This window comes from Xiphophorus hellerii, chromosome 7, assembly GCF_003331165.1.
Source record: "Xiphophorus hellerii strain 12219 chromosome 7, Xiphophorus_hellerii-4.1, whole genome shotgun sequence".
Classification (NCBI taxonomy): Eukaryota; Metazoa; Chordata; class Actinopteri; order Cyprinodontiformes; family Poeciliidae; genus Xiphophorus; species Xiphophorus hellerii.
The window spans coordinates 28620302-28644004 of record NC_045678.1 but is presented as its reverse complement, the minus strand read 5'-3'; the positions used below and the strand labels follow the sequence as shown (position 1 = coordinate 28644004).

The window sequence follows — 23703 nt, the reverse complement described above, 5'->3', positions numbered from 1 at the left end:
AGAACTTGCTCTACAATCTGCTTCACTTACTGTCACCCATAAGGTGAGCTATGTGACACTCAGTGCTGGACGGTGAACGTCTCTCTGTTTCTGTTCCGTTTCTATGACTTGCATGGTTTGTAACATTTGATCATTTTTGGCATTAAAGCCCGTTTTATACTTAACCAAATCTCATTATTTCTCAAGCAAATGATGCTGAGGGGTGCTGGTCAGGTCTTGAAACTGTTAAACGGACCTGGGTGGTGCACAGAAGGGAAAATTGGTGATGTACAAAAAGAAGTGCTCATTTGACCAAACTTGATTCGTATTCTCCCTCCAACCCTCTGCAGGTCCCCGCCATGTTTGGTGGTCCTAGCCCATTCCTTTCATGTAGCTGCCATAGACTCCCGTTCATTTTTCGACCTAGTCAAAGTCTGGCTAGGAACGTCTTATCGAGCTGGGACTTAAACCTAACTTCAGTGGCCTCTTACCTCAACCAGGTTTCAACACATTTTGATTTGTTTTTTAGCTCAATTTTTTAAATAAATCAGCTGAGCTTTAAAAACTCGTCTGAGTTTCTGTTGAATGAAGGAGCTTTGCCTCAATGCTGCTCGGCTCACCAGGAATTGGCCTTAAAAGTAAATGTTTAAACAGATTTTCTCTCCTTTTACTTTTTAAGGAGTAAAAAGGAACAGATGAACTCATGTTCATTCATGTTTATTGGAATAAACATGAGTTCATTCCAATAAACTCATGTTATTGGAATGAACTCAGCTCAGCTTTAAAAAGTCATCTCAGTGATAACTGTTGGATGATGGAGTTTTATCTTAATGCTTCTCTGAAGGGGCTTGAATTTGGTTTTAAAAGTCTGATATTTTAACCAAGTTTTATTTTGTTTTATTTGTCTCTTCAAACTCTGTTTTGAAGACAGAAATCACAGCTCAGCTTCTGATTTCATTGTTGAGCTCCTGCTAGGTGCCAGAAATGTGTATTATCACGGTTCTGAACATCAGAAATGGACCTTAAAAAACCCAGAATGCATTGCATGGTGGGGCTTCATATTTTAGCTTCTAGTTCAGCTGTTTTTGCTGCAACCCCTAACAAACCATATACTGTTTTCATCAAAATGAACTCCTCTATCAAACTAGATGACTTAGAATGAATTTGGAAACTTGTAGAAAATCAGCACCATGAGTCAGAATGGGGTGTTTATTGTTGAACTGCTGCCTGCTGCGAGCTTCAACACAAAAAACCTCCTGCTGGCTGCTTTGGGTAAGTACTGTTACTTATTAATGTAGTCATGGACTTAAAACTGAGCGTTCTAGAGGTCTTGCGGTGTATGATGGCACTAGAATGGCTCTTTGGTCTCATTTCAGGGATGACGATTTGAACCCCAGCAAGTGTCTAGAGATCTGGAAGGCAGCAGCTGGTCCAGGTTCTTCTTCCTTGGGAGAATGGCTGGGTGATGATGACTTGGTATGACTGCTAATGCTCATCCTCCTGGTTAGCGTTATGACACGGGCAGCCATACCAATCTGGTGCAGAACTGCTGGTGCGCAGTTCACTTCGGCTAGCTTGATAAAGGTGAGTCGGTGCCCCACCAAGCAGACTCCCAGTACTCTACACAAACCAGACCAGCAGAGAATCAATCAATGCAGAGCATGCTGCATGTTAACCTTGCAGTGTTAACGGATAGCACGTGGGAAAGGTGACTCGGGAGTCTTGAATGCAGTCCAATCTTCTATAGCCTCACAAGCCCATGTGAGGCCCAAGACCATTTTGGCAGCTTCCATGCAGAAAAGCATGATGCTCTTCTTTGTGTGTCACACATTGGTCTTTGCAGTACAACAGCCAGCTATTGGCTATAGCAAGATCCTTAATTAGTACCCTCAATTTCCATTTTTTGCCACTTGTGTGGTAGCAACTCATAAGGTCAATTACACCCATCTTGGAGTTGTATATATGGACAATACTGGGTTGTGAGATGGTCACTTATTTCAGTTTGACGTCTTTGTGAGGTGCAAACCTTTGTTCCTCTGAGCCACACGGTCTAGTCCAAGTCCGAGCTGTGAGCAGTTCCTCCTCCTCTCCATCATCTCCAGTAGTTTCCTTCATCAGCTCAGTCAGCCTCTTCATCAGCTGCTTCAGCTCCTTTGAGGCTCTGATGCTGCAGCTCCATCAGATGCTGCAGAGAAAACTGAACTTTCCTTCACAGATGATAGAAGATCTTCAACATCTGACTGCAGCTGAAGGTCTGAGGACATGAAGCCTGGACCAGAACCAGAACCAGAACCTGGACTTTAACCAGGAACTGCACAGATTCTCTGTGGGGTCAAACTCAGTAAATTGAAGATCAGATGTTGATCAGATGATGACATCACTGTTATCATATTTTAGTCTGTTTATGATCCAGATTGATTTCATTAGAACTGAATTTATTTCTTCTCTAATCACAGACTTGGTGGCTGTTGGGATCCAAAAGGCTGAATGTGAAGTTTTGGCCTCGGCTCTGAAGTCCAACCCAGATCTGACTGAACTGGAAATAAATGAGATCTACATAAAAGGAGGTGGAGACTCTGATCTGAAGCCTCTGGTTGAGATCCTGGAGAGTTCAGTCAGTAAAGTGAAGATTCTGAGGTTTGTTTTCTTTATTTATACAATAAAATCCTTCATTTATACTTTAAACATTAGTTTAATTAATGCTTTTATTCTAATATATTTTATTTTAAAACAACCTGTTTAAATGTCAGAATAAAATCTCTAAAACTTTTTACCTTATATATTATTTTTTTCTTATTCAGACTTTGAGATTATTGAACTTTGTTTTTCAGTTTTTTACTTTAAAATGTTTTTTACTGATGAACAAAATGAGTAAAATAATTCAAATGATGTAAATTAATGATGGAGATGTTTCAGTTTGGTTTGGTGTCAGGTCTAAATACCTATTAGAGACAATTTAAACAAACACAAGAAAGACAAAGAGAGTTAGATTCTTTATATACTCGCGAGGAGAGCAGACAGAGATGTTTCCAGTTACAAATCTCCAAACTACTCTGGAAACACATCTCCCGCTCCCTCCATTTTATTGCTTTTCAGGGGACTCTAATACATTGGGCGCTTGCAGCTTCAAAAAGGGAGGGTCAACACACAGCTGCAGCGCTAATACTTTTACTGTTTAGACATATATTATCTACAATCTAAATCCTTCTTGTTCCAGTTGAAATACCAGACACGGCCAGTAAAACAAGTTGTATATCACACAGGAGAGCAGAGTTTATTGCTGGGCAATAAACTCTACTAGAAGAGTTGTCCCCGCTTATCTCTGGCTTTGCTGATGGCATCTCAAGGAAGTCACAGGGAGGAATCAAAGTTATTTAACACACAGAGACATTACTTAGAATAGAGGAAAAAGAGAAAAAGCATATATTTAAACATTATCTAAATGTACTACAAGGCTACATGATACAACGAATATTTGATAAGTACTAAAAATACAATTTATCCAACATTTGGTAAAGATTCAGATTGTTTTATTTCTCATTTCTGAGTCTCATCTTTACATCCAGAATGAAATGTTGTTCCTCCAGAGTCGAGCCACAAACACTGACAAGTTCAAAATCATCATTAATGACCAAATCTAAGAAATGACTGATTGTAGAAAAGCAAATCTAGATGAAATGAATGAAAGTGAGGTTTGCAGCAGCAGCAGGTTCCTCAGCTTTGTCCTGAAGCTGTGGTTCTGTTGGGCCGGGTCAGAGAGGAACCGTCCTCTTCAGTCTGACAGCTGTCAGTCGGTTTGGAGCCTCGTCTCTGTGATGATGCTTCATCAGGTCACGTCTCCTTAGGAAATAATGGCCTCCATTGGCTTTTCAGCAGCTTTAATAAGAACCCAAGGCCATTAATGAAGAAACTGAGTGGTTCTGATCCAGTTACCAAGTCGGGTCTCCAGCTGATGATCAGGAACCAGCAGAAATAGCTCAACTCATCCAGGCTGATAGAAAACTTTGAGTTTATTTATTGATCAAATGTTCTGGTTCTGCTGGTTTGGACTCTTTAAACCAGTTTGACTGGATCAGATGTTAGAATCAGTTCATCATGTTTCTTTTACATTCAGGGAAATTAATTTTCTACATTTTTATTATTTATTTGTTCATGTTTCAGTTTTAACCTGCATCCTGTTGGCTTCAGCTCACATCTTTTATTCTTTATTCAGATTGCAGGGCTGCAGTTTGTCAGAGACCAGCTGGACTTCTCTGTTCTCAGCTCTGGAGTCCAAACCGACCCATCTGACAAAACTGGACCTGATCAAAACCAGCCTGGGAGATTCTGGAGTGAAGGAGCTCTGTGGTTTTCTACAGACTGAAGGCTGCAGGACTGGAGACATTGATGTATGTAATTATATAATTATTGATATTCTGTGAATAATTATATATAATTGATCATAAATCAAATTAATTTCTTCTGTTCTAATAAATATTTTCTGAGTTTGTTCCTGGACTTGGATCCAGAGTTTAATTTAGTCCCTCTGTGTAACTGAGTTGGACCTGCTGATCTGAGGTCAGAACAGGACAGCATTCGGACCCCCAGTGTGTAGAAATCCCCCTCATGTGAAGCAGGTCAAAGGTCATTCAACCCAGTCTAGAAAAGTGAATTCCTGCAATCTGACAGGAACAAATCATAATCAATGATTGATGCTTCAACACTTTGATCAGAACCTGGAATGATTTTACTGACTAAAATCCTCCAACACAACATGACCCAGTACCAGGTTCTGGTTCTGGTTCTTGGTTCTGAAGTCAGCAGGTCTTTATTGAAGCAGCAGCTTGTTGGCATTAATATTGATGAGAATCTTTAACTGGTTCTGTTGGACTGGTTAACCTGCATCCTGTTGGCTTCAGCTCACATCTTTTATTCTTTATTCAGATTGTTCAGCTGCAGTTTGTCAGAGACCAGCTGGACTTCTCTGTTCTCAGCTCTGAAGTCCAACCCGACCCATCTGACAGAAGTGGACCTGAGCGGAACCAACCTGGAAGATTCTGGAGTGAAGGAGCTCTGTGGTTTTCTACAGACTGAAGGCTGCAGACTGGAGACATTGATGTATGTAATTATATAATTATTGATATTTCTGTGAATAATTATATATAATTGATCATAAATCAAATTAATTTCTTCTGTTCTAATAAATATTTTCTGAGTTTGTTCCTGGACTTGGATCCAGAGTTTAATTTAGTCCCTCTGTGTAACTGAGTTGGACCTGCTGATCTGAGGTCAGAACAGGACAGCATTCGGACCCCCAGTGTGTAGAAATCCCCCTCATGTGAAGCAGGTCAAAGGTCATTCAACCCAGTCTAGAAAAGTGAATTCCTGGAATCTGACAGGAATAAATCAATAATCAATGATTGATGCTTCAACACTTTGATCAGAACGTGGAATGATTTTACTGACTAAAATCCTCCAACACAACATGACCCAGTACCAGGTTCTGGTTCTGGTTCTGAAGTCAGCAGGTCTTTATTGAAGCAGCAGCTTGTTGGCATTAATATTGATGAGAATCTTTAACTGGTTCTGTTGGACTGGTTAACCTGCATCCTGTTGGCTTCAGCTCACATCTTTTATTCTTTATTCAGATTGTTGGGCTGCAGTTTGTCAAAGACCAGCTGTGATTATTTGGCCTCAACTCTGAAGTCCAACCCGACCCGTCTGACAGAACTGGACCTGAGAGGAAACAACCTGAAGGATTCAGATGTTCAGCAGCTGAAGAATCTTGTAAAGACTTTAATGTAAGTAAATGTTTGTAGTGAGTCCAGCTGCTATCAGCATATTGAACTAAACCCAGTTAGCATCAAAGCAAAGATCCAGTGTTCCCAGTAAAAGCTGCAGCTTCTCAGTGGGGAGGAGAATGGTTCAGGCTTCCCTGATTGGACACAGAGACAGCAATCAGCCAATCAGAGGAGCAGCAGCTTGCTGTGTTCCTGCGTTTGGTGTTGGTGTGAAGATGAGTGTTGTTTGCTGTGTCCATGTCTCCAGGAAGTCCAGCTGGACTCCAGCGTCCAGCCGTCCAACATGTCTAGAGACAGTGGTCCTCATCCATCAAACTGTGGCAGCAGCAGATCTGATCTCAGATCTGTTTGTTCTCTCAGTTCAACAGGAAACAACTGATCAGGTTCATCTTGGTCACAGCTCTGAGATCAGTCTGACTGCAGCCTGGAAACCATCTAGTGGATGTGCTGCGTCACTGACTGCTGCTGGAGAGAGGCTGGAAACACTCACTGATCTGCTCTCTCCTTCCTTCTTCTCTCTGCAGGTTCTGATCTATGTGAAGTAGAGAATGGTCTCAGTGTCCTGCTGATCCTCAGAGGTTGAAGCTGCAGCAGTTTGAGTCTAAAGAGACTCTGACTGGATCATGATGATGACCTCTGACCTCCAAGGTTTTCCTCCTGTTTATTTTCTCGTGTCTGTCATTTAGTGTCTGATATTGTTTGTCTCTTTGGATCAATAAAGATCCAATTCAAACTGGGCTACATTTAGAGGCTTCATTGAGTTTTGATCTGAACTGGATTCAACTGGAAAGTTGATCTTTTTTCTCTCTGATTCATTTTCATCCTGGAACCAGAAATGGTCTGAGAATGGAAACATGGGAATCATTTTCAGTTCAGCTTTGAAGCCATGAAAGACACTTCAAACCTCTTTTCTCTGCTGCTTCTTCCTTCTGCTGACATGAAAATGTTCCTCAAAGCTCCACAGATAAAAAGATGCTTTACTGGAAACTGCAGAGAAACTTCAGCTTCCATCAGAGAAACCAGTTTAACCAGTTTAGAACTGGATGTCCTACAGAAACTCTGATCTTAGAGCAGTTTTCAGGAACATGTGGAACCTGGAAAAAAAAAGATTTTATATATTTTATGTTCATTGTAAAAGCTAAATCTTGAAGTTTTACGTCATCATTGATTCTCAGCTTTAATTTCTCTCAGTTTGTTTTGGTTTTACTTTTTTAACTCCATATTTCATGTTTTGAGTTTTCTAGAGAACTTCAGGCTCTTTACTGTGATTTTACTGATTTATTCAAACCTCAGAGAATCACTGGGATAATGTGCTGATTGGTTCATGTTTGATTTTCATAATTCTTCTAATGCAATGTGGGTTGCTGGATGTTTAACGACCAAATAAAGTTTTTAAAAAAATCTTTGTGTATTTTTTATGCAGCTGACTGTGTACACATATAACAACTAAACCTTCATTTTAATCCTCCATGCCATTTTTGCTGTATTATAAGTTTTCACATTTAGTTTCACAGCTTAAATTAGTAAAAGCAGAAACATCTCAAGTTGATTTCAGCTTTAAGCTACTAATTTAGCCAGCAGTTTATTTTTGCAGTATTCAGACTGAAGATGTTTTTTTAATAAAACTGATGAGAATCAATCTTTTCAATCAAAACTCGATTAATTAAATCAGCTATTGAATTAGAATAATAACTTGTATAAAACTGCCATTTCTGTCTGGTTAATGGTGCAGCAGATCCTGCAGGGGGCGCTCTGGGGCCTCAGTGTTCAGGTCGGTTACAGTCTCATCTCCCAGACTCCTGAATCTTCTGGTTCCTTCCTGAAATGATTTCCTGCAATAAAATGTTGGTTGGAAATGAGCAGAAAACTGAGAAAAACCTGAAAAAGTTCAAATCTGACCTAAAGTTTTACAGCTCAACTCATACAAAGGAAAACATGAAAATAAAGGTGTTTGTTGTCACCTGGAAGGAGGCGGAGCCTCAGCTGGGTCAGGGGGCGGAGCCTCAGGTGTGTCAGCTCTAGTCAGGTTTGGATCAGAACCGGTTCAGACTCCATGCAGCAGCAGAGCAGAGTCTGTATATTTTTGTTATTTAATAAATTATCTTAAGAAAACGAAATTGATAGAAAGGATATAAGGTTTCTTTTCTTTTTCTTTTTTGGGGGGTTTGGGGGAAAATATATGTAGCATCCCGATCCACACTCCATTCCAGTTCATGGCGGTAATGCACATCAATAAGTTGCTTGCCAACCGCCAAAAAAGAAGAAGAAGAAGAGCAGCGTCTGGATCAGGTGAGTGTTCACTTCTTGTTTTGCTGATGTTTTATTTTCAATGTGAAATTAATCCACAGCATAAACAACTAAGCAGGTGTAAGTGAACCAGGGTGTGATATTATTTAAAACAATGTGGTTGCAAGGAAGTAAATTTGGTAAGACTTTATTTGAAGGGGTGCAAGAAAAAAGGACATAGGATTCTTTATAAATGTTGTCATGAAACGTCATTTTGTAAATAATGACACTTTTTTTATACAGGGTTTACACTTTTAATTGACTTTTTATGTAATGTTTTAGTGTAAGTGTGCATAAAAATCTCATTATTTACCAAAAAATTGACAAAGTTTACACTTTTACTGTGTGGATTATTGAACAAAACTATAAAGCTGCCCTTAGATCAAATATAACTCGGATTAAATTAATGAATGAAATATAAAATCAGTATTCCTGGATGTTGAAAATGTTTCTGTAAGGATGCAGTTGTGACCTCACACCACTAGGGGCGCTAGCGGCCGCGCTGTTTCTCTTCTCTCTTGGAATGGGCTCTTTGCACCTCAGCTTCCGCGTTCGGGGAAAAGCGAGAGGGTCTTCGCTGCAGCCTGCGGAAAGGGGCGGTGACGGACCACTGTCAGTCTCATACCTTATATGGAAATTGGACTATTACATTCCGGAAATGAAGGGGGCGCTATTTTCACAGTCACTAGTATAAATACCTTAAAGAAGCGGGGTAAGAAGTTTGAGAGGTTTCACCACTGACATTTGCCACGCGATCCACAATGCAAAAACCAGGAAGTCAGCAAAAGGTACTTTCTACCGTATTAAATCCTTTTTTTACAGAGTAAATCAATACGCTTTTCTAGATTAGTTAGAAAATATAATTGACAGCTGTAAACGAGTGAAATTCGTAGTTCGGGAAGGCTAATTTTAGCATGTAGCATAGCTAATTATTTCGTGCAGGCCACCGTTAGATAAAAATCTAAAAGTAGAAAATGTATAATTGAAAAATGTATTTTATGCTCAAAATTTGTTTTTTTATTTAAATTTCACAGATGCACGTATCAATTTGTAACACTGGGATCGGAGCTAAAATTGTTCCGTACTGCATGAACAACAAGTACTACTGTCCCCTTTGCTCATACAGTGCGGATGAGTCTTACAAGGTTAAGAACCACATTGCAAGAACTGCTGTGGTTCAACATAACGGTATGGAAAAATACACTAATGAATGTTTTTTTTACACACTTATCAGTTCTCTCGTGTTTTTATTTTATTTTATTTTTTAAGGTTAATATTTTTTAAAATATGTTTTTGTACACCAATGTTCAATTTCTGGAAAGTCTAATATTTTTTATAAACTAACAGCTTTCTTTATAAGCTATCAGCTGCCATCATAGTACCCAGAGATGAGTACATCTCTGGGTATTTTCAATGTATTTCAATGTATTTTTAGTAACTGTGCAGCAAACTACACATTTAAAAGTAACAAAGTATTTTGTGAAATGGCTATTATTAAGTACTGTTTTACTGATTATACGTGCAATGTAATATTACCCATTTATTTAAGCAGACATTAATAAAAATGAAGTTATGTGCACTGTTAGGTATTTTAAAAACCAAAAAGGAAACATTTTAATACAAGACAACAAATTAAGGTTAGAGGAAACCTAACATAAACAACTTTTATCTGTGTATCGTGTTTAAATTTTTTGTGTATTAAAATGTGTTCTTCATTCAGTGAAGTTACTCACATTATGTTGCATGTAAGAGTATAACATTTTGAAAAATGGTCCTAATTATTTATTTTTTTGTCAAAATTACAGAGTAATTGAGTTAATCTGATTAGTTAATCTCTGCCCATGGCTGTTTGAGCAATATCACTTCTAAAATTTAAATTCATTTTTTGCAGAATATATATTTGTTATCTGGAAGCCATTAATTGTTAAATCCTACAAAACAGTAACAATGTTAAGGAATGTACAGTGATTAATTCAAACATGGCTTTTTTTCTACCAATCAATTGTGTATTTAATAGCTACTACTTTTATTGTAGTAGCTATGAGGCTACTAAGAAAAACAGGGATTCATTCTCCCTGTTCTGAGGGATAATGAATCACATCTTGTTTAAACATATCTGCAATGTATATAAATGCTTTTTTAAAATTTTACTCATTTCTTTTTGTTACTGCAGAATTCCATATCTTCAGATGTGGCCTACCATGTAGAGACACCACTCACTTCCATTGTCCTTACTGTTTTTCCACCATTGACAGAAGGGACAGGTTTGTTAATCATTTGGTTAATCACAGAATGACTTTTCACATGGTGTCCAGCTGTGCAGCAGCCCAGCCACCTGTCCACCTACCAGCTACAGACATCCAGGCTACACAGGCGCCTGTCCGTCCAGCAGCTACAGACATCCAGGCTACACAGGCGCCTGTCCGTCCAGCAGCTACAGACATCCAGGCTACACAGGCGCCTGTCCGCTCAGAAGATATGATTACATGTGAAATGTGCAATCTGCGCCTGAGAAAAAAGAATCTTCGTATTCATTTGAAAAGAAAACACCATGAAAAAGTGGAGCTGATTTCACAAAATCATCATTTAAGGAGTCAGTGTGTGGATGCAAAAAAAGGTGTTTTTGCTGTTCAGAAATCCTTTTGTGGTCCATCAAAACCTATACATGTAATCAAAAACACCTGGTCACAATTTCACAGATCAGAGTGTGAGCTTGACAGGTGTAATGTGAATGCACAATTTGCCAAGCGAAGTGGGATTTTGCCTTTTGAGTGTGAACACATTCAATCATTACGCTTTTGTCCACGCGCCACAGACTCAGAAGGACCTCTGTCTGAAACTACCCTCAACATCCTGGTTGACAACTTATGGTTCAGTGTTAAAAGAAAAGAAGAACTTTTAAAAAATCAGCAAGAGGCGCTATCAAGTAATACGCCGTTTTCAGTTCTTCTTTTGGCAGTGGGACAGACACAACTTTTCACGTGTCTATCTTTGAACCAAAAATGGCATTTTTCAGCAGACTTGGAAGGGTGATTGTCACTTACGACAAAGGAAAAAATACCTGGCATTGTGCATGTACAGAGGGCAAAAGGTCCTGTACGCACAAGGCTACGGCAAAGTGGCATCTTTTTGAAAAAATGCCAGACATGTTCAAAGCAGCAGTACATTCAGAGGAGGATGTTATGTGTGGGACAACAGTATCAGAATGTCAGGAGGAAAGTGGTTCCATTACTGATGATGCAGCAGAGAGGATAATCAAGTATTTGATTTACCACAAGAAAATACCTGCTGATCTTCCTGACAGTCTTATCACCAGAAGTAGAGACGCCAAGTCTCTCAATGGGTTCCCCAAACATCTGATCCCATCAGAGACTGAATGCACAGAATGTGGACAGCACGCCAGTCTTGGTGACCCTCAGTTGTTGTCTTCCACTGCTAAAATAGTGACTCTGACAGGAGTAGTTAAAGGTTAGTAATTTAATGTACTCCGCTGTAAGTACAAGTGCACAGATTTATTTTTATTTCCATAAGAATAATATTAATATTTTAATTCTATCATGTCAGCATAAGATCTTAATAGTAACCTTTTAATATTCTCGTAGGTATATCAACATACAGGAAGACTTGCCCCAACTGTTCGATGGTTTACCGATATCAAGACTGGGAAGATGGTATTCACAACTTCAACGATCACTTGCTGCTGTCCATACATTTTTGTCTGGTACTGAGGAATGCATTGCAGGTTAGTTGCATTTTTTAATTATTTGTGTAGAATGTGGATATTATTTTTAACACAATACAATAAATGGTTAAACATGCATTAATGAGCTTTTCATCTAAAGGCATCACTGTGACTTTGTAAATGTGCCTTACTTATTTCTGTAGACTCACACTGCTGTAAGTCGCATAATCGAAACTATCGAATACACAGAAGGAGAGAACTTTCCTTTCAAGGATCGAATCCTGCAGGCATATCTGTCGTTTGAAGGTCTAAGTGACCATGATTACCAATACTCATGTGATTCATGTGGGTATCATCCTGCAATTGTTGTCATGGATCTACATAAGAAAGGTGTTTTCAGCATGCCAGGTAGGTCTTTATGTTTGAAACCTGCATGGATCAAAATACTGTTATTTGAAATTTTTGACTCATCTGAAATTAACATTAAAAAAATAAAATCCTGTGTTTTTTGTTTTATTTTAATAGTTAGTGAAATACCAAACCCACCTCAGCAATATAATGGCGAAGTTAATGCGCGCTCATTTTGGGAAGCGGTTACTATGGAAGTGATTAGCCGTGGACTTTATCCACGTAAGTCTGGTGTCTACTCAACAGATAAATGGGAAACATTTTGTGTACCAAGTAATTCATGTATTAATGTGACTCAAATGTTTTTCCTTGTCTCCATTGTATTTCTCAGCTGGCTGCAAGAATCCTTTTGTTGTAAAGCCTACTTATCACAACTGGTCCCCCTGGATTGGACCACAGACAAGACGATCTGACATTTTGATCAACACAGAGAGTGAAAAAGTCCACTTGCCTGATTCCGACAGTGATGTAGACCAGTTTCTCACAGAAGAGCGGCTTGCAGATGAGGTTCTCAATCTCAAGGTAGTCTCTTTTTTTTATTTATTTTCAGAATTTTCCGATTGTGTTTGTCTTTCAGGACAGTTAAATAATATTAAAAATAACTAACTTTTGGTTTTATTTTAAAGCTACCTGAGATCAGGAGACTCTGCAGTCAATGTGGAATTGAACAGCAGAGGTTCTAAGATGGATCTTGTGCTCCGTCTGCGGGACAAAATGGCTTCTAGAGCCACATATAACAAGGTTTTTGAGAAAGTGTGGGGTGCCTCTGGTAAGTGTGTGACAACTCCTAACAGAAAATGTGTTAACCCATAAGAAAGTATGACCTTGAGAAAAATAGAAATTACCAAAAAAACATGCCTTGTGTATCTGCTATTTTGAACATATAACACGTTGTCATAGTAATGTCAATGCTATTGTTAAGCTTAATTTAGTACACAACAACAAGGACCTAGATAAGTTGTATGCTGTACTAATAAGAATATGATTTGTTGTTTCAGGTGGATGGGCTGTAATCACTTGTCCCTGTGGCATTATTTATTCTGTAAAGTTTAACCTGAGAGCGGAGAGCCCTAGAGACTTTGCAGACCTTCTTTTATCCTGGAAGTTTTTCCCAATATTACAGTGTATGACTACCCCAGGGGATTGGTAAGTCATCTAAAGAAGAGGTGTGCTAAGGATACCCCATTTACCATCCACGATGGTAGATTGGTTGAGGCCACCCCTGAAAACATAAGACAAGCTACTGAAAAAAAACTTGCTGTAAACTTACCCTGGTTGAAGCACAGGAAAGAACCAGAAGACAAGGGAGGGCATCCTGTCACTGGCTCATTAGAGCATTATTGTCTGAGTGACGTTTTCCACCAAGGCAATAGTAAGGATGAGAAGGATGTCTTGCGGAAGATTGAGATGGTTCCGGAACTGGCAGGAAGATTAAACAGCCAGTGTGCAGAGCAACTATTTGCAGGCATGAGGAAAAATAACTACTTCCTGAATATGCTCAACCCATCCACGCACATCTTTCTGCAAAGAAACATCCTCCACCATTTCAATCTTAGGAAGAACACAAAAACCAAACAAAACATTCTAAAAGTTGCGGGGCCGCATGCAAATTTGGTCCTAGACAAAAATGGATGCATCATAATGGGTAATGCTCAACTTTTGTGTTATCGTTGTGGTAGTCTCTGAAATTAAAGCACAACACATATATTAATGTAGGACTGTTTCTGTTGATAAAGGCTGTGAGAAAAACCAGCAACATGCTTGCAGTTTGGAAGCCAGCGTTATTCAAACTCACCAATGTTCTCTTGATGACTCTTTGACAAGCTTACAAACAACTGGAGCAAATAAATTCACCTGGACTCAAAAGCCTAATAACACAGAAATTACTTTGGTAAATATTTATATCAATTTTGCTTGGTGTTTGTTTTTTTAATATTTCTTTCTGTGTTTTTTTTTTTTTTCAAATAATTTTTAGTACTTATAGTTGTGACATGATCAGGTGTTTGAATTTTAGTTTAAAACAAAAGACACTGCACAACAGTGTTCCCAATATTTTTCTGTTAGAGACATCTGTTATGATGTGAAATTTCTAACAAACAAGCAGTATAAGCACATTGTAAGTTGTGGATATCAGTAAACATACTTGAGGAATGCATGATATTGTGCAAAATTAAGTTAATAAAATGTATTTGTCTTCCATTTTTCTTTCCTAAGCTTGCTCAAGTATTGGACCAAACCAGAGATCCAGCTGAATATGTTGCTTGTGTTGATGGGCAGGTCCTCACCAGAGGAGACATGTTCACTCTTGGTTTATCGCAAGACATGAATGGGCAGGTGAGTTTAAATATTTTTCAAGCCATATCAGTGTTAAAGTTGTTTTTTATGTTGTTAAAATATGACTGCTACAATTCTTCAAAGATTCTGAACTCCTGTCTGAAAGTTGTTGAAAGAATGTGCATCAACAAGGTATGTCAATTTATGTAACCTACATTTGTTTCATGATATTTGAGAGGTTGGAATCGTATAAAAACTAAAAGAGTAAATCTCATAAACGTGGAAATGAAAAACAATGTCAGGCATGGTTTCGGATGTGAATTTAACATAGATGACAAAAAAGTGTCTCTTTACTTTGAACTTCTTGATTGTCCCTTTTTTATTATTATTTCTCTAGGGCATCAAAGTTTTTGCAGGAAACAGTCATGTAGTCCACACCTGGTTTCCACCTCTTTCCCTTGACCCAGCACAACACCTACCAGTACATCCTGTTGATAAATTTATGTTCACCTTTGGAGGTCAGATTCACCACAATATATTAATTATTTGATTTAATTGGAAGCCGCAGGCACAAGATCTGGACTGGGTTCTGATTCCTGTGTGGCATCCTGGACATTGGACACTATGCGTTAGTACAATACTTATTTGATATTCACCTTCATATTTACTGCCTTTCTTGAAAGTAGTCAAATTCATTCATTAATGTGCAGTAGTGTTCACCATCAGTGCGACATATTATTTCAGATTCTGAAGCCTAAACATAGGGAGATTTTCTTCCTTGATTCTATCAATGGCACTGGCTTCACTGATGAAAACCGCATCAGAACATTAAGGTTTTATAGGAATAAGTTTGAGTGTGGCATGTGTTCAATATGTTGTTCCGTTGTTCCACGGAGGCAAAGGTTCAGCATTAATCTTCATTTTTATGTAACAGTAAATATACAAATTGAATTTGTGAATAACATTTTAATGTCTGAAATTTGATAAGACACACATTTTGTAAGCAGTTTCTTGTTTCTTTTAACAAAGACATGGGTTAAAGCTGGACCATCAAGAGACCGTTCTGTCTCACATCTGTCTTGCATTTTCATACATCTTTATAATTTTTATGTTGTGAAATATACCCTTGCTAATTTTTAACTTCTCTTATGATTTGCATCATCAGAGAAGTCTGTCTTCAGATGTCATCTGGTCCATGGACAGAATTTGTTGGCAACGATGTTGAGGTGAGATGTTATGATGGGACACTTGTGGTTCTTAAGAGCTGCTTATTTCAAACCGTTCCTGCTTTAAATGTTTATAAGCAATACTGTGGGTAAGGCTGTTGTCCTTTACCTCAATTTTATAGTTAAAGTAATGACGCATTACTTTTCTCTACCCTGTTTGAATTTTCTCTTAAACACCACAGGGATTGCCGAAACAAGGACTGTCCAACAACTGTGGAATGTTTGTAGTGATGGTAACATCCGCTTTCACCCACCATATTGTTGTATGGTTTGTGTAGATGTAATAATCAAAATTTTCTCAACAGTATGCACTGTACTTTGTGATGGGAGCATCATTTGATTTCAGCGAGGTAAAGAAAAAGATGAGAGTCTATTATTTCTGTTTGATATTTCATTAAATTTCAACCTGTGATGTACACAGAATGATATGATGACAATACGAAGATGGTGGTCTCTCACTCTCTTGACAAACTTCCCTGTGAAGTAAGAACAATAATGTACCACATCATGTTACAAATATGACAGTTTTTTTAAGAAAACATCCCTTTGTCCTTTTTAAAGGTCCAGAGAAGAACTGCAAAAGGAGAGAAAGCGGAAAAAAGTTGAGGAAAGGGAAAAATGTGAGGTGAGTTGTAGCTAAAATTCATGACTTTGTATTTTCAAATCATGTAATTTCTATTCACAGTACACTTTTGGTGTATGCTTATTTTTTTAAGTCTGAAATAAAATCAGGATAGAACAATTAAAAGGGTTGAATGACTTTTTATGTTATTTGGGCTTGCATTAATCTTCCACTTAAAAAAATCTATATTTTTACAGACTCTGTTTGCTGATGACCACAACTATGCCAAAGCAACCGAGGCACAAATTGAGGTTAGTTTTTAAAAATATGCATAACTAGTAATTTTGATTTGTGTATCTTTATGTGCAAATGAAACTACAACTCTAAATGATTTAGGCAAAAAAAAAAAAGTAAAATGTATTATTTGGACAGCGTTTTTTATACCATTACAGATGGATAGGATAAGGTACTGACAGATACTAAGTCTTAATTATTGTTTCATGCTCGTCACCATTCAGGTACAAAGTATACCGCCAATCTTACAGGTAAGATTCATTCATAATCATGTCATAGCCATTCTTCCAGGATAAGTCTTGCAATGCACCTGTTTTTTTTACTATCATTATTTTCAGATGCCTTTGATTGTCCTGGAAGCTATTCTCCAGGAGGTAATACTGGCACAGGGAGACACAGCTTACCTCACGTTGGCATTGACATGCAAGTCCTTTGAAGCCATTGTGTCTGACCCAGTGTTCAGGAAGAAGACTCACTTTGCTTGGTTGGATGGTAAGGACCTTTCACTTTTTTCACCTAAAACATGTGAAATTAGATTTCCACTACATAAAATAAGTTTTTCATTAACAGGTGAGATCAACTGGGAAAATTTTTCTGAATCATTCAAGGCAGAAAACAGGATTCCTTTTGCGGTTATCCAATGTTCTTCCTGTAACCGGCAGTATAAAGACTCTGTGGGCTTCACCGGGCATGGAAGACGAGGAGAGTTCCCTCGTTACTATTGTGATGGCATACCTGGACACTGCCCTGAATGCCAGTACTAAATGCAAGGAAGATATTAGTTTTTTTTCTTTTTTTTTTATGATGAAGCACATTTGCCTTTTTTCTTGTTCAGTCATTTGTTTTTGAAATATGTTAATAAAATATTATGTACATTTTTGAATGTTACTTTTGTTGTAACTCATTTGATTGAAATTATTTAGTTTTTATAGAAATGGTGTCATTTCCACACAGTTACATTGTGGCTGTATTTTGTTGTAGAGTAGAGCCAATAAAATGGTTGTAAATATATTGTAACAGTGTTGTTTAGTATTTGGATAACCTTGATTTAACAATTTAAAATACATGCTAAGTTCATAATTTTCAATATTTTATATGTGTAAATACAATGTTTCCTATACTTTTTCAACAATGACTGGAATCAATACAAATTTCATTTACAAACCTGACATACGGCACAAACAGAAACACAAATGTTTCTGCTTGTTTTAACAGTCAGAATGAACTGTTTTATAATAAAGCAAGCACATACAGAAACATTGTTTAGTTACAAAGTTATAATCCAAACATAAGATTAAAGGTAAGCTGAGCAAAAGTAGAGATCAGGTGGAAGTGATGGAAGCTCAGGTGAGGAGCAGTTGCACATCAAGCCGGAGTTTCTGAAGGGTGGAGGAGATAAGACCGGCGCCGTGATCAGGTGAGATAAAGACAGTTATAGTTACAATTTACACAGGTTTAATTTATGTATCCAGTGAATTTATTAAAAAAAGGTTTTCATATAGAAAAAAATAACTCCTGAACAGCAGATCATTCTCTCTGGCGGTGACCAGCGCAGCGTCTACGGCCGGGTCCGAAGATTATTTCTTATCAAATAAAATTTCTAAAACCTACTTTCTGTGTGAGTCTTTCCAGGTTGAAGCTGAATTTAAAGTTTTAAATGAATCACTGGGTTCTGCAACAATTGCATATTTAAGGTCTTTGGAGCGCAGTTTATAAATTGATTGCAATTAGAATAGATTTGTAATTTCTAAATGGAATAGTGGGACACCAACCAGTTTACTGGTTAAGACATTATGGTAAACAATAACAGTTGAGCTTGTTAGAAGTTCAAAAGTCATTTAATTTGTTAGTGAATTATATTCAAGATATGAATAATAAGAAAAATATTTGGCAAATAAACAGAATTGTGAATGAACGGACCAGGTTGGCCAAAATTGTTGACCAAACCTCTTTTCCATCTAGTCCTTATGAAATAATGAAAAGGACATTGTATATTAGATTTTAACTTATTTATTTTAAGAATACCATTCACAACATCTAAAACTATTATTTGAATTTCAACACCAGCAAGTATTTGTTTATGGATGGACTGGCGATGTGTCCAGGGTCCATCAGCAGCTCTCACCACCCCGCTATATGTGTATAATAATTAATGGAATGGATAGATGTGTTCTTAATGTAATGTACATTTGTCTCTAAAATATTAATTTAATTTGTTTTATGACTTTTGTTTGGGATAGTTAGGGTGTAAAGATAGATAAATACATCTCCATGATTCCTTCTTTTAGATTGTTTGTTAATATAATTTTAACATCCGAAAAGAAAGATTTAATAAACGTAATATATAACGTATCTCATTTCCTTAACGTTTAATTTGTAATTAATTTTAAATGTTAAAAGTGTTATTGGGTGTTTTGAAAAGTTTTGAAAGTGTAAGTTTTGAAAGGGGTAGTCAAATAAAATGCGTTATTATTATAATTATGAAAACACGGCGCACCCTTCATTTCCTTATTATTGTTTATTGTAGATTGTTTGTTACTAATGTAATTTTAACATCCGAAAAAAAGATTTAATAAAGATAAAAAAGCGGACATACCACGTGACTGACATACCACGTGACTGACATACCACGTCACTAACATAACGTAACACGTGGTATGTCATTTCCTAATTAGTAATTAATTTTAAATGTTAAAAGTGTTTTTGGGTGTTTTGAAAGGCGTTGTGAAATAAAATGCGTTATTATTATTATAATTATTAAAACACGGCTGGTACAGGAAATGGTGTCACTGGCGCCCCCTTCATTTCCGGAATGTAATAGTCCAATTTCCATATAAGGTATGAGACTGACAGTGGTCCGTCACCGCCCCTTTCCGCAGGCTGCAGCGAAGTGTACTTGGGAAAAGCGGCTCAATCGTTTCCGATCTATTGCAAAAGGCTCTTTCCACTGGGTATTTGCAGAGTTTGTCCAAAGTAACAATTAATAATGTACATCGATCCGAAGCCCCTACAAGTAGCTGGAGAAAGGTATTAAGATGTTCGCCTCGTTATACACAGATACAAAGGTGAGTTTTACTTTCGTTAAACTTTGTGGCTAACATTAGCTTTAGCTTATGCTAGACATTTTTCTTGTAAATATCTGCTATTTAAGTATCTAAACATTTTTCATCATTCATTAACGGACAATGTTTTTACCTTGTTTTCAAGTATATTACATGGTTTATTGTCGTTAGTGTCAGAGACCAAGTAACGGGGACTTTACGGTTCAGGCTTTTTGCTTCTGAAGCCTGAGGAACAACAAGCCCAGCTTAACAGCTTAACTAGCTTAACAGTAGAGCAGCTCTGGTGTCGGAGTTCTAGTTCAGCTGACTGTTCAGGTTCAAAGTTGTTGCTTTTAGAAAAATATGGCTGTGTTCCTTAAGGTCTCCGTGTTATTTCGCTTTATTAGTTTTGCATGTTTCTTGTGAAGCAGCACGGTGTTCACAGCAGTTTGTACAGGCGGATCAGTAGCTCGGCTGTCTGGCTCTGGTCTGCTCTCTGGTTCCCATAAACTCTCTTTCAGGCTGAATACAGAAGTGATTCCATGGAAATAACACAGGAGGCTCCTTAACCTTCTTCTTTAGGCTGAAGAAGTTGATCCGGAGTGAAGTGAAGGCTGTAAACTTTGCTGTGCGGCGTTAGCTTTAACTGGTAGCAACAAATATTTACAAGCCACCATCTTCTTAATTCAGGACCGCTTGGAAATCCATGAAAACGTAAAAGCCCATTATATTAGGAAGACAGCAATGTTCATAGTATTGTTTTATTTGCGTCTGAAATAAGACTTTGTCTTTTCTAGCTGTCATGGTAACTCAAAGCGGAAAAAAGAGAGCCGCATTTGCGCATGCGGTTGTGAAGTCAGCGCGGCAGGTGCAAAGAGCCCATAGAAGCAGCGAGCATGTTACCGTGTACAGTGCGCATGCTCACTGAGCATTGTTGTTGTAGTCAGCTGGTGGTTGTCATTCTGGCGAAAAGTGGAGAAAAATATCAAGTGAAACGGAGCAAAAGCCGAACGGATTGAAATATTTTACAGAAACGACAGTAGGTGTCGCTGTTTTCGCTTTATAACTAACAGTGGCGCTTAATTTTATTTAAAATTAGAGCAAGTTGATCGTTTCTCCGCAGGTGGAGCGCTCGGATGGAGGCAGAGCCGGAGGACCAGGAGGAGGAAGAGGCGGCTGCCGCCATGCTGTGGTCCATCCAGGAGGCTCTGGAGAGGCAGACCCAGCAGATCGGAGCGTCGGCCTGCGGGGCCACAGCGGTGGTGGACGTCCTGAAGGCCCTCGGAGTGGATGTTGCGCCGGAAGAAGCTGACCGCTGCGTCCAGACCCGCCTGAGGAGGAACGAGTCTCCGCTGCCAGACTACCTGCTGTCCCGCAGCGAAGCAGGTGAGCTGCGGCCATGTTTATATTATGGGATGTTGGTGCGTGAAGAATAGTTTTTCACATGTTTGCCAGCGAAATAATGTGCAGCTGTTCATTTCTATTGAGACTAGAACGGATAGCAGTGACAGAAAATGTATTTTTTGTCATCATTTTCTGTATTTAAAAGCTGTTGATTGTGTTGGAGTACAGAGAGTAGAATGTAAATGTGCAAGTTGTAATTTGTAAATAATTTGAAGGGATCTGGATGAATAAACTTTATGTTCAGGTCTTAATTGAGTTACTCGTTACAATCCTAAACAAGTGGGTTTTTAGTCCAGATTTAAAGGAAGTCAGTGTTTCAGCTGTTTTACAGTTTTCTGGAAGTTTGTTCCAAATTTGTGGTGAAAGCTGCTTCTCCTTGTTTGGTTCTGGTTCTGGGGATGCAGAGCAGAACCAGAACCGGAAGACCTGAGAGGTGTGGAAGGTTGATACAACAACAGCAGATCTTTAATGTATTGTGGTTCTGAGCCGTTCAGTGATTTGTAAACTAACAACAGTATTTTAAAGTCTATTCTTTGAGCTACAGGGAGCCAGTGGAGGGACTTTAAAACTGGTGTTATGTGCTCTATCTTCCTGGTTTTAGGATCTTTTTTCTTTGGCTTTTGGCACAATCTGAGAGGTTTCCCTTTGTTTTATTGTGTCTGTATGTATTTTATATTTCAATCTTTTCTATTTTATAATGGCATTGTATTTTATGATTGTGTATAGCACTTTGGTCCTGTCGCTGTATAAAGTGCTTCATAAATAAAGTTGGTATGGTATATTCTTAAATATTGAAGCCACACCTCCTCCTTTTTTATGTTTTCTATTCTCACTTAAGAAATTGTAGTTAGGAGGCGCTGATTCAATTAGTACGATTGGTTCGTTATTGTCATTCAACCATGTTTCTGTCAGAAACATAACATTGATATTATGCTCAGTGATGAAATCATTAATTAATAGAGCTTTAGCACAGAGAGATCTGGTATTTAAAAGAGTTTAAATGTTTAAGTTTAAGTGAGTTGGAGGCCAAAAGTTCTTCAGTCTGAGGTTTGAATTAGGTCCGCTGTATTTTATATTTCTGTTTTTTTGTCAATGTTTTTGTAGCGATCTGGACAGGTAATGTCCTGTTCTGCAGTGCCGGGGGGCCAGACGGGTGTAAAGATAATTTTCTGGACCCGGACTCAGACCTCAGAGACGCAGAGTGATGGATCCTCTGGGGAGTCAGAGGCAGGAGGCTGAAATGAAGTGAGCTCTGCTACGTGAGCGCTGAGGATTAGAACAAGCAGAAACTATTATTAGTGGTTTATTGTGTTGCTGAGCAGAAACTTGGTGCAGCTTTGGCTATTTTATAAAAGTCTTTATAGATAAAACTGAATCTGATCAACTTGAAAATCTTTATTAATTTAATGAAATAGTCATGGAAAAAAAATCTTGAAATGTTTAAACATAAATAATCTTTAAACTGAAATGTGAACTGGTTGTTATTTTCCATTTATTTCCTGGTAGTGATGATCAGACAGGATTCTTCTCATTAGCAACACACCTCTGCTGTGAGAGGGGGCGGAGCCTCAGGTGGGTCCGGTTCAAGTTCTGGAGAATCGGGTCCAATTCGTTCCGACTCGGTTTGTGTGAACAGAAGGAGAAGCAAAGATCTGATCAGGTGAGTTTTAACTCCACATTCTTCTGGTTTCCAGTCCTGACTGGGTTTTCTCTCTTTGAGCTGCTGGACAGAACCAGAACCAGAACTGGGCCTGGTTCTGGTTCTGGTTCTGGTTATGATGCAGAGCTGCAGCACCTGGTTTCAATCAGGAACTCTGATTTTCTCTGAGTTTTCATCTGTAACCCAGACAACAAGCTGAGTTTGCTCCCAGTTTCATAGTGGAGTCAAACTGGTACCAGTAGGTTCTGAGTGTTTGTGGCCCGGCTGAGATATCTGGGTTCCTGATTGGTGGATGGAAAATATTTCAATATGAAGTCTATAATTTATTGATCAGAGAGGATTTCTCTGGGCTTTTATCAGTAGAAAATCCAGATTGAATCAGACATTTTGGATCAAATGCGTTACTTTATGGACTTTCTTTAATATGGAAAACTTGACCTCTTTCTGACCATCGCTCCATTTCTGAGTCTTTCTGGTTTTAAATGTTTGCTCATTAGAAAATCATAAATTGTTGGTTGAATCACAGCAATAATTTCCACAGCTGTTTGCCAACTTGCTAGGAAAGTTGTTTTATGTATTTTATATTTGAGTCACTGAATACAATCACGGACATTTCAAATATCCATGTTTTTCCTTTACTCTGATTTTGTTTTAATGAGGAAAATCAAAGTCCCTGGTGAATTAATGAATGAAACGTATTCATACCCCTTTAAATTTCTCACTCTGTTTCATTGCAGCCATTTGCTAATCTCAGAAAAGTTCATATTATTTCTCATTAATGTATACTCAGCATCCCCTCTTGACAGAAAACATACAGAATTGTAGAAAGCTTTGTAAATTTATTAAAAAAAGAAAAACTGAAACATCACATGGTCATAAGTATTCAGACCTTTTGCTCAGTAGAAACCCCTTTTTAGCTTGTACAGCCATGAGTCTTCTTGGAAATGATGCAACTAGTTTTTCACAGCTGGATTTGGGGATCCTCTGCCATTCCTCCTTCAGAACCTCTCCAGTTCCATCGGGTCGGATGGTGAATGTTGGTCATAGAGTTGGATGCAGGCATGCATAACAAATCACATTTTATTTGAAATATATTTACATTTTTCA

General features: G+C 38.1%; 1 protein-coding gene and 1 long non-coding RNA gene across 2 annotated transcripts; both read left to right on the top strand.

Annotated features, from left to right (window-relative positions):
• Positions 1 to 4351: 4351 nt before the first annotated feature.
• LOC116723318 (uncharacterized) lies at positions 4352 to 5649 on the top strand. The gene is made up of 3 exons (XR_004339959.1): positions 4352 to 4367; positions 4903 to 5076; positions 5607 to 5649. It is a non-coding gene; the product is annotated as an uncharacterized LOC116723318 (long non-coding RNA).
• Positions 5650 to 8609: 2960 nt separating this feature from the next.
• LOC116723726 (uncharacterized) lies at positions 8610 to 17502 on the top strand. The gene is given in 27 exon segments (XM_032568826.1): positions 8610 to 8833; positions 9080 to 9233; positions 10219 to 10992; positions 10995 to 11513; positions 11648 to 11787; positions 11931 to 12135; positions 12253 to 12357; positions 12467 to 12657; positions 12762 to 12803; positions 12805 to 12904; positions 13134 to 13238; positions 13241 to 13780; positions 13872 to 14026; positions 14350 to 14469; positions 14554 to 14601; positions 14807 to 14890; positions 14972 to 15037; positions 15154 to 15242; positions 15575 to 15635; positions 15818 to 15868; positions 15941 to 15985; positions 16057 to 16118; positions 16197 to 16260; positions 16455 to 16508; positions 16716 to 16742; positions 16830 to 16983; positions 17062 to 17502. Coding segments are annotated over 27 exon segments (4176 nt in total). The 5' UTR covers positions 8610 to 8806; the 3' UTR covers positions 17256 to 17502.
• Positions 17503 to 23703: the final 6201 nt, after the last annotated feature.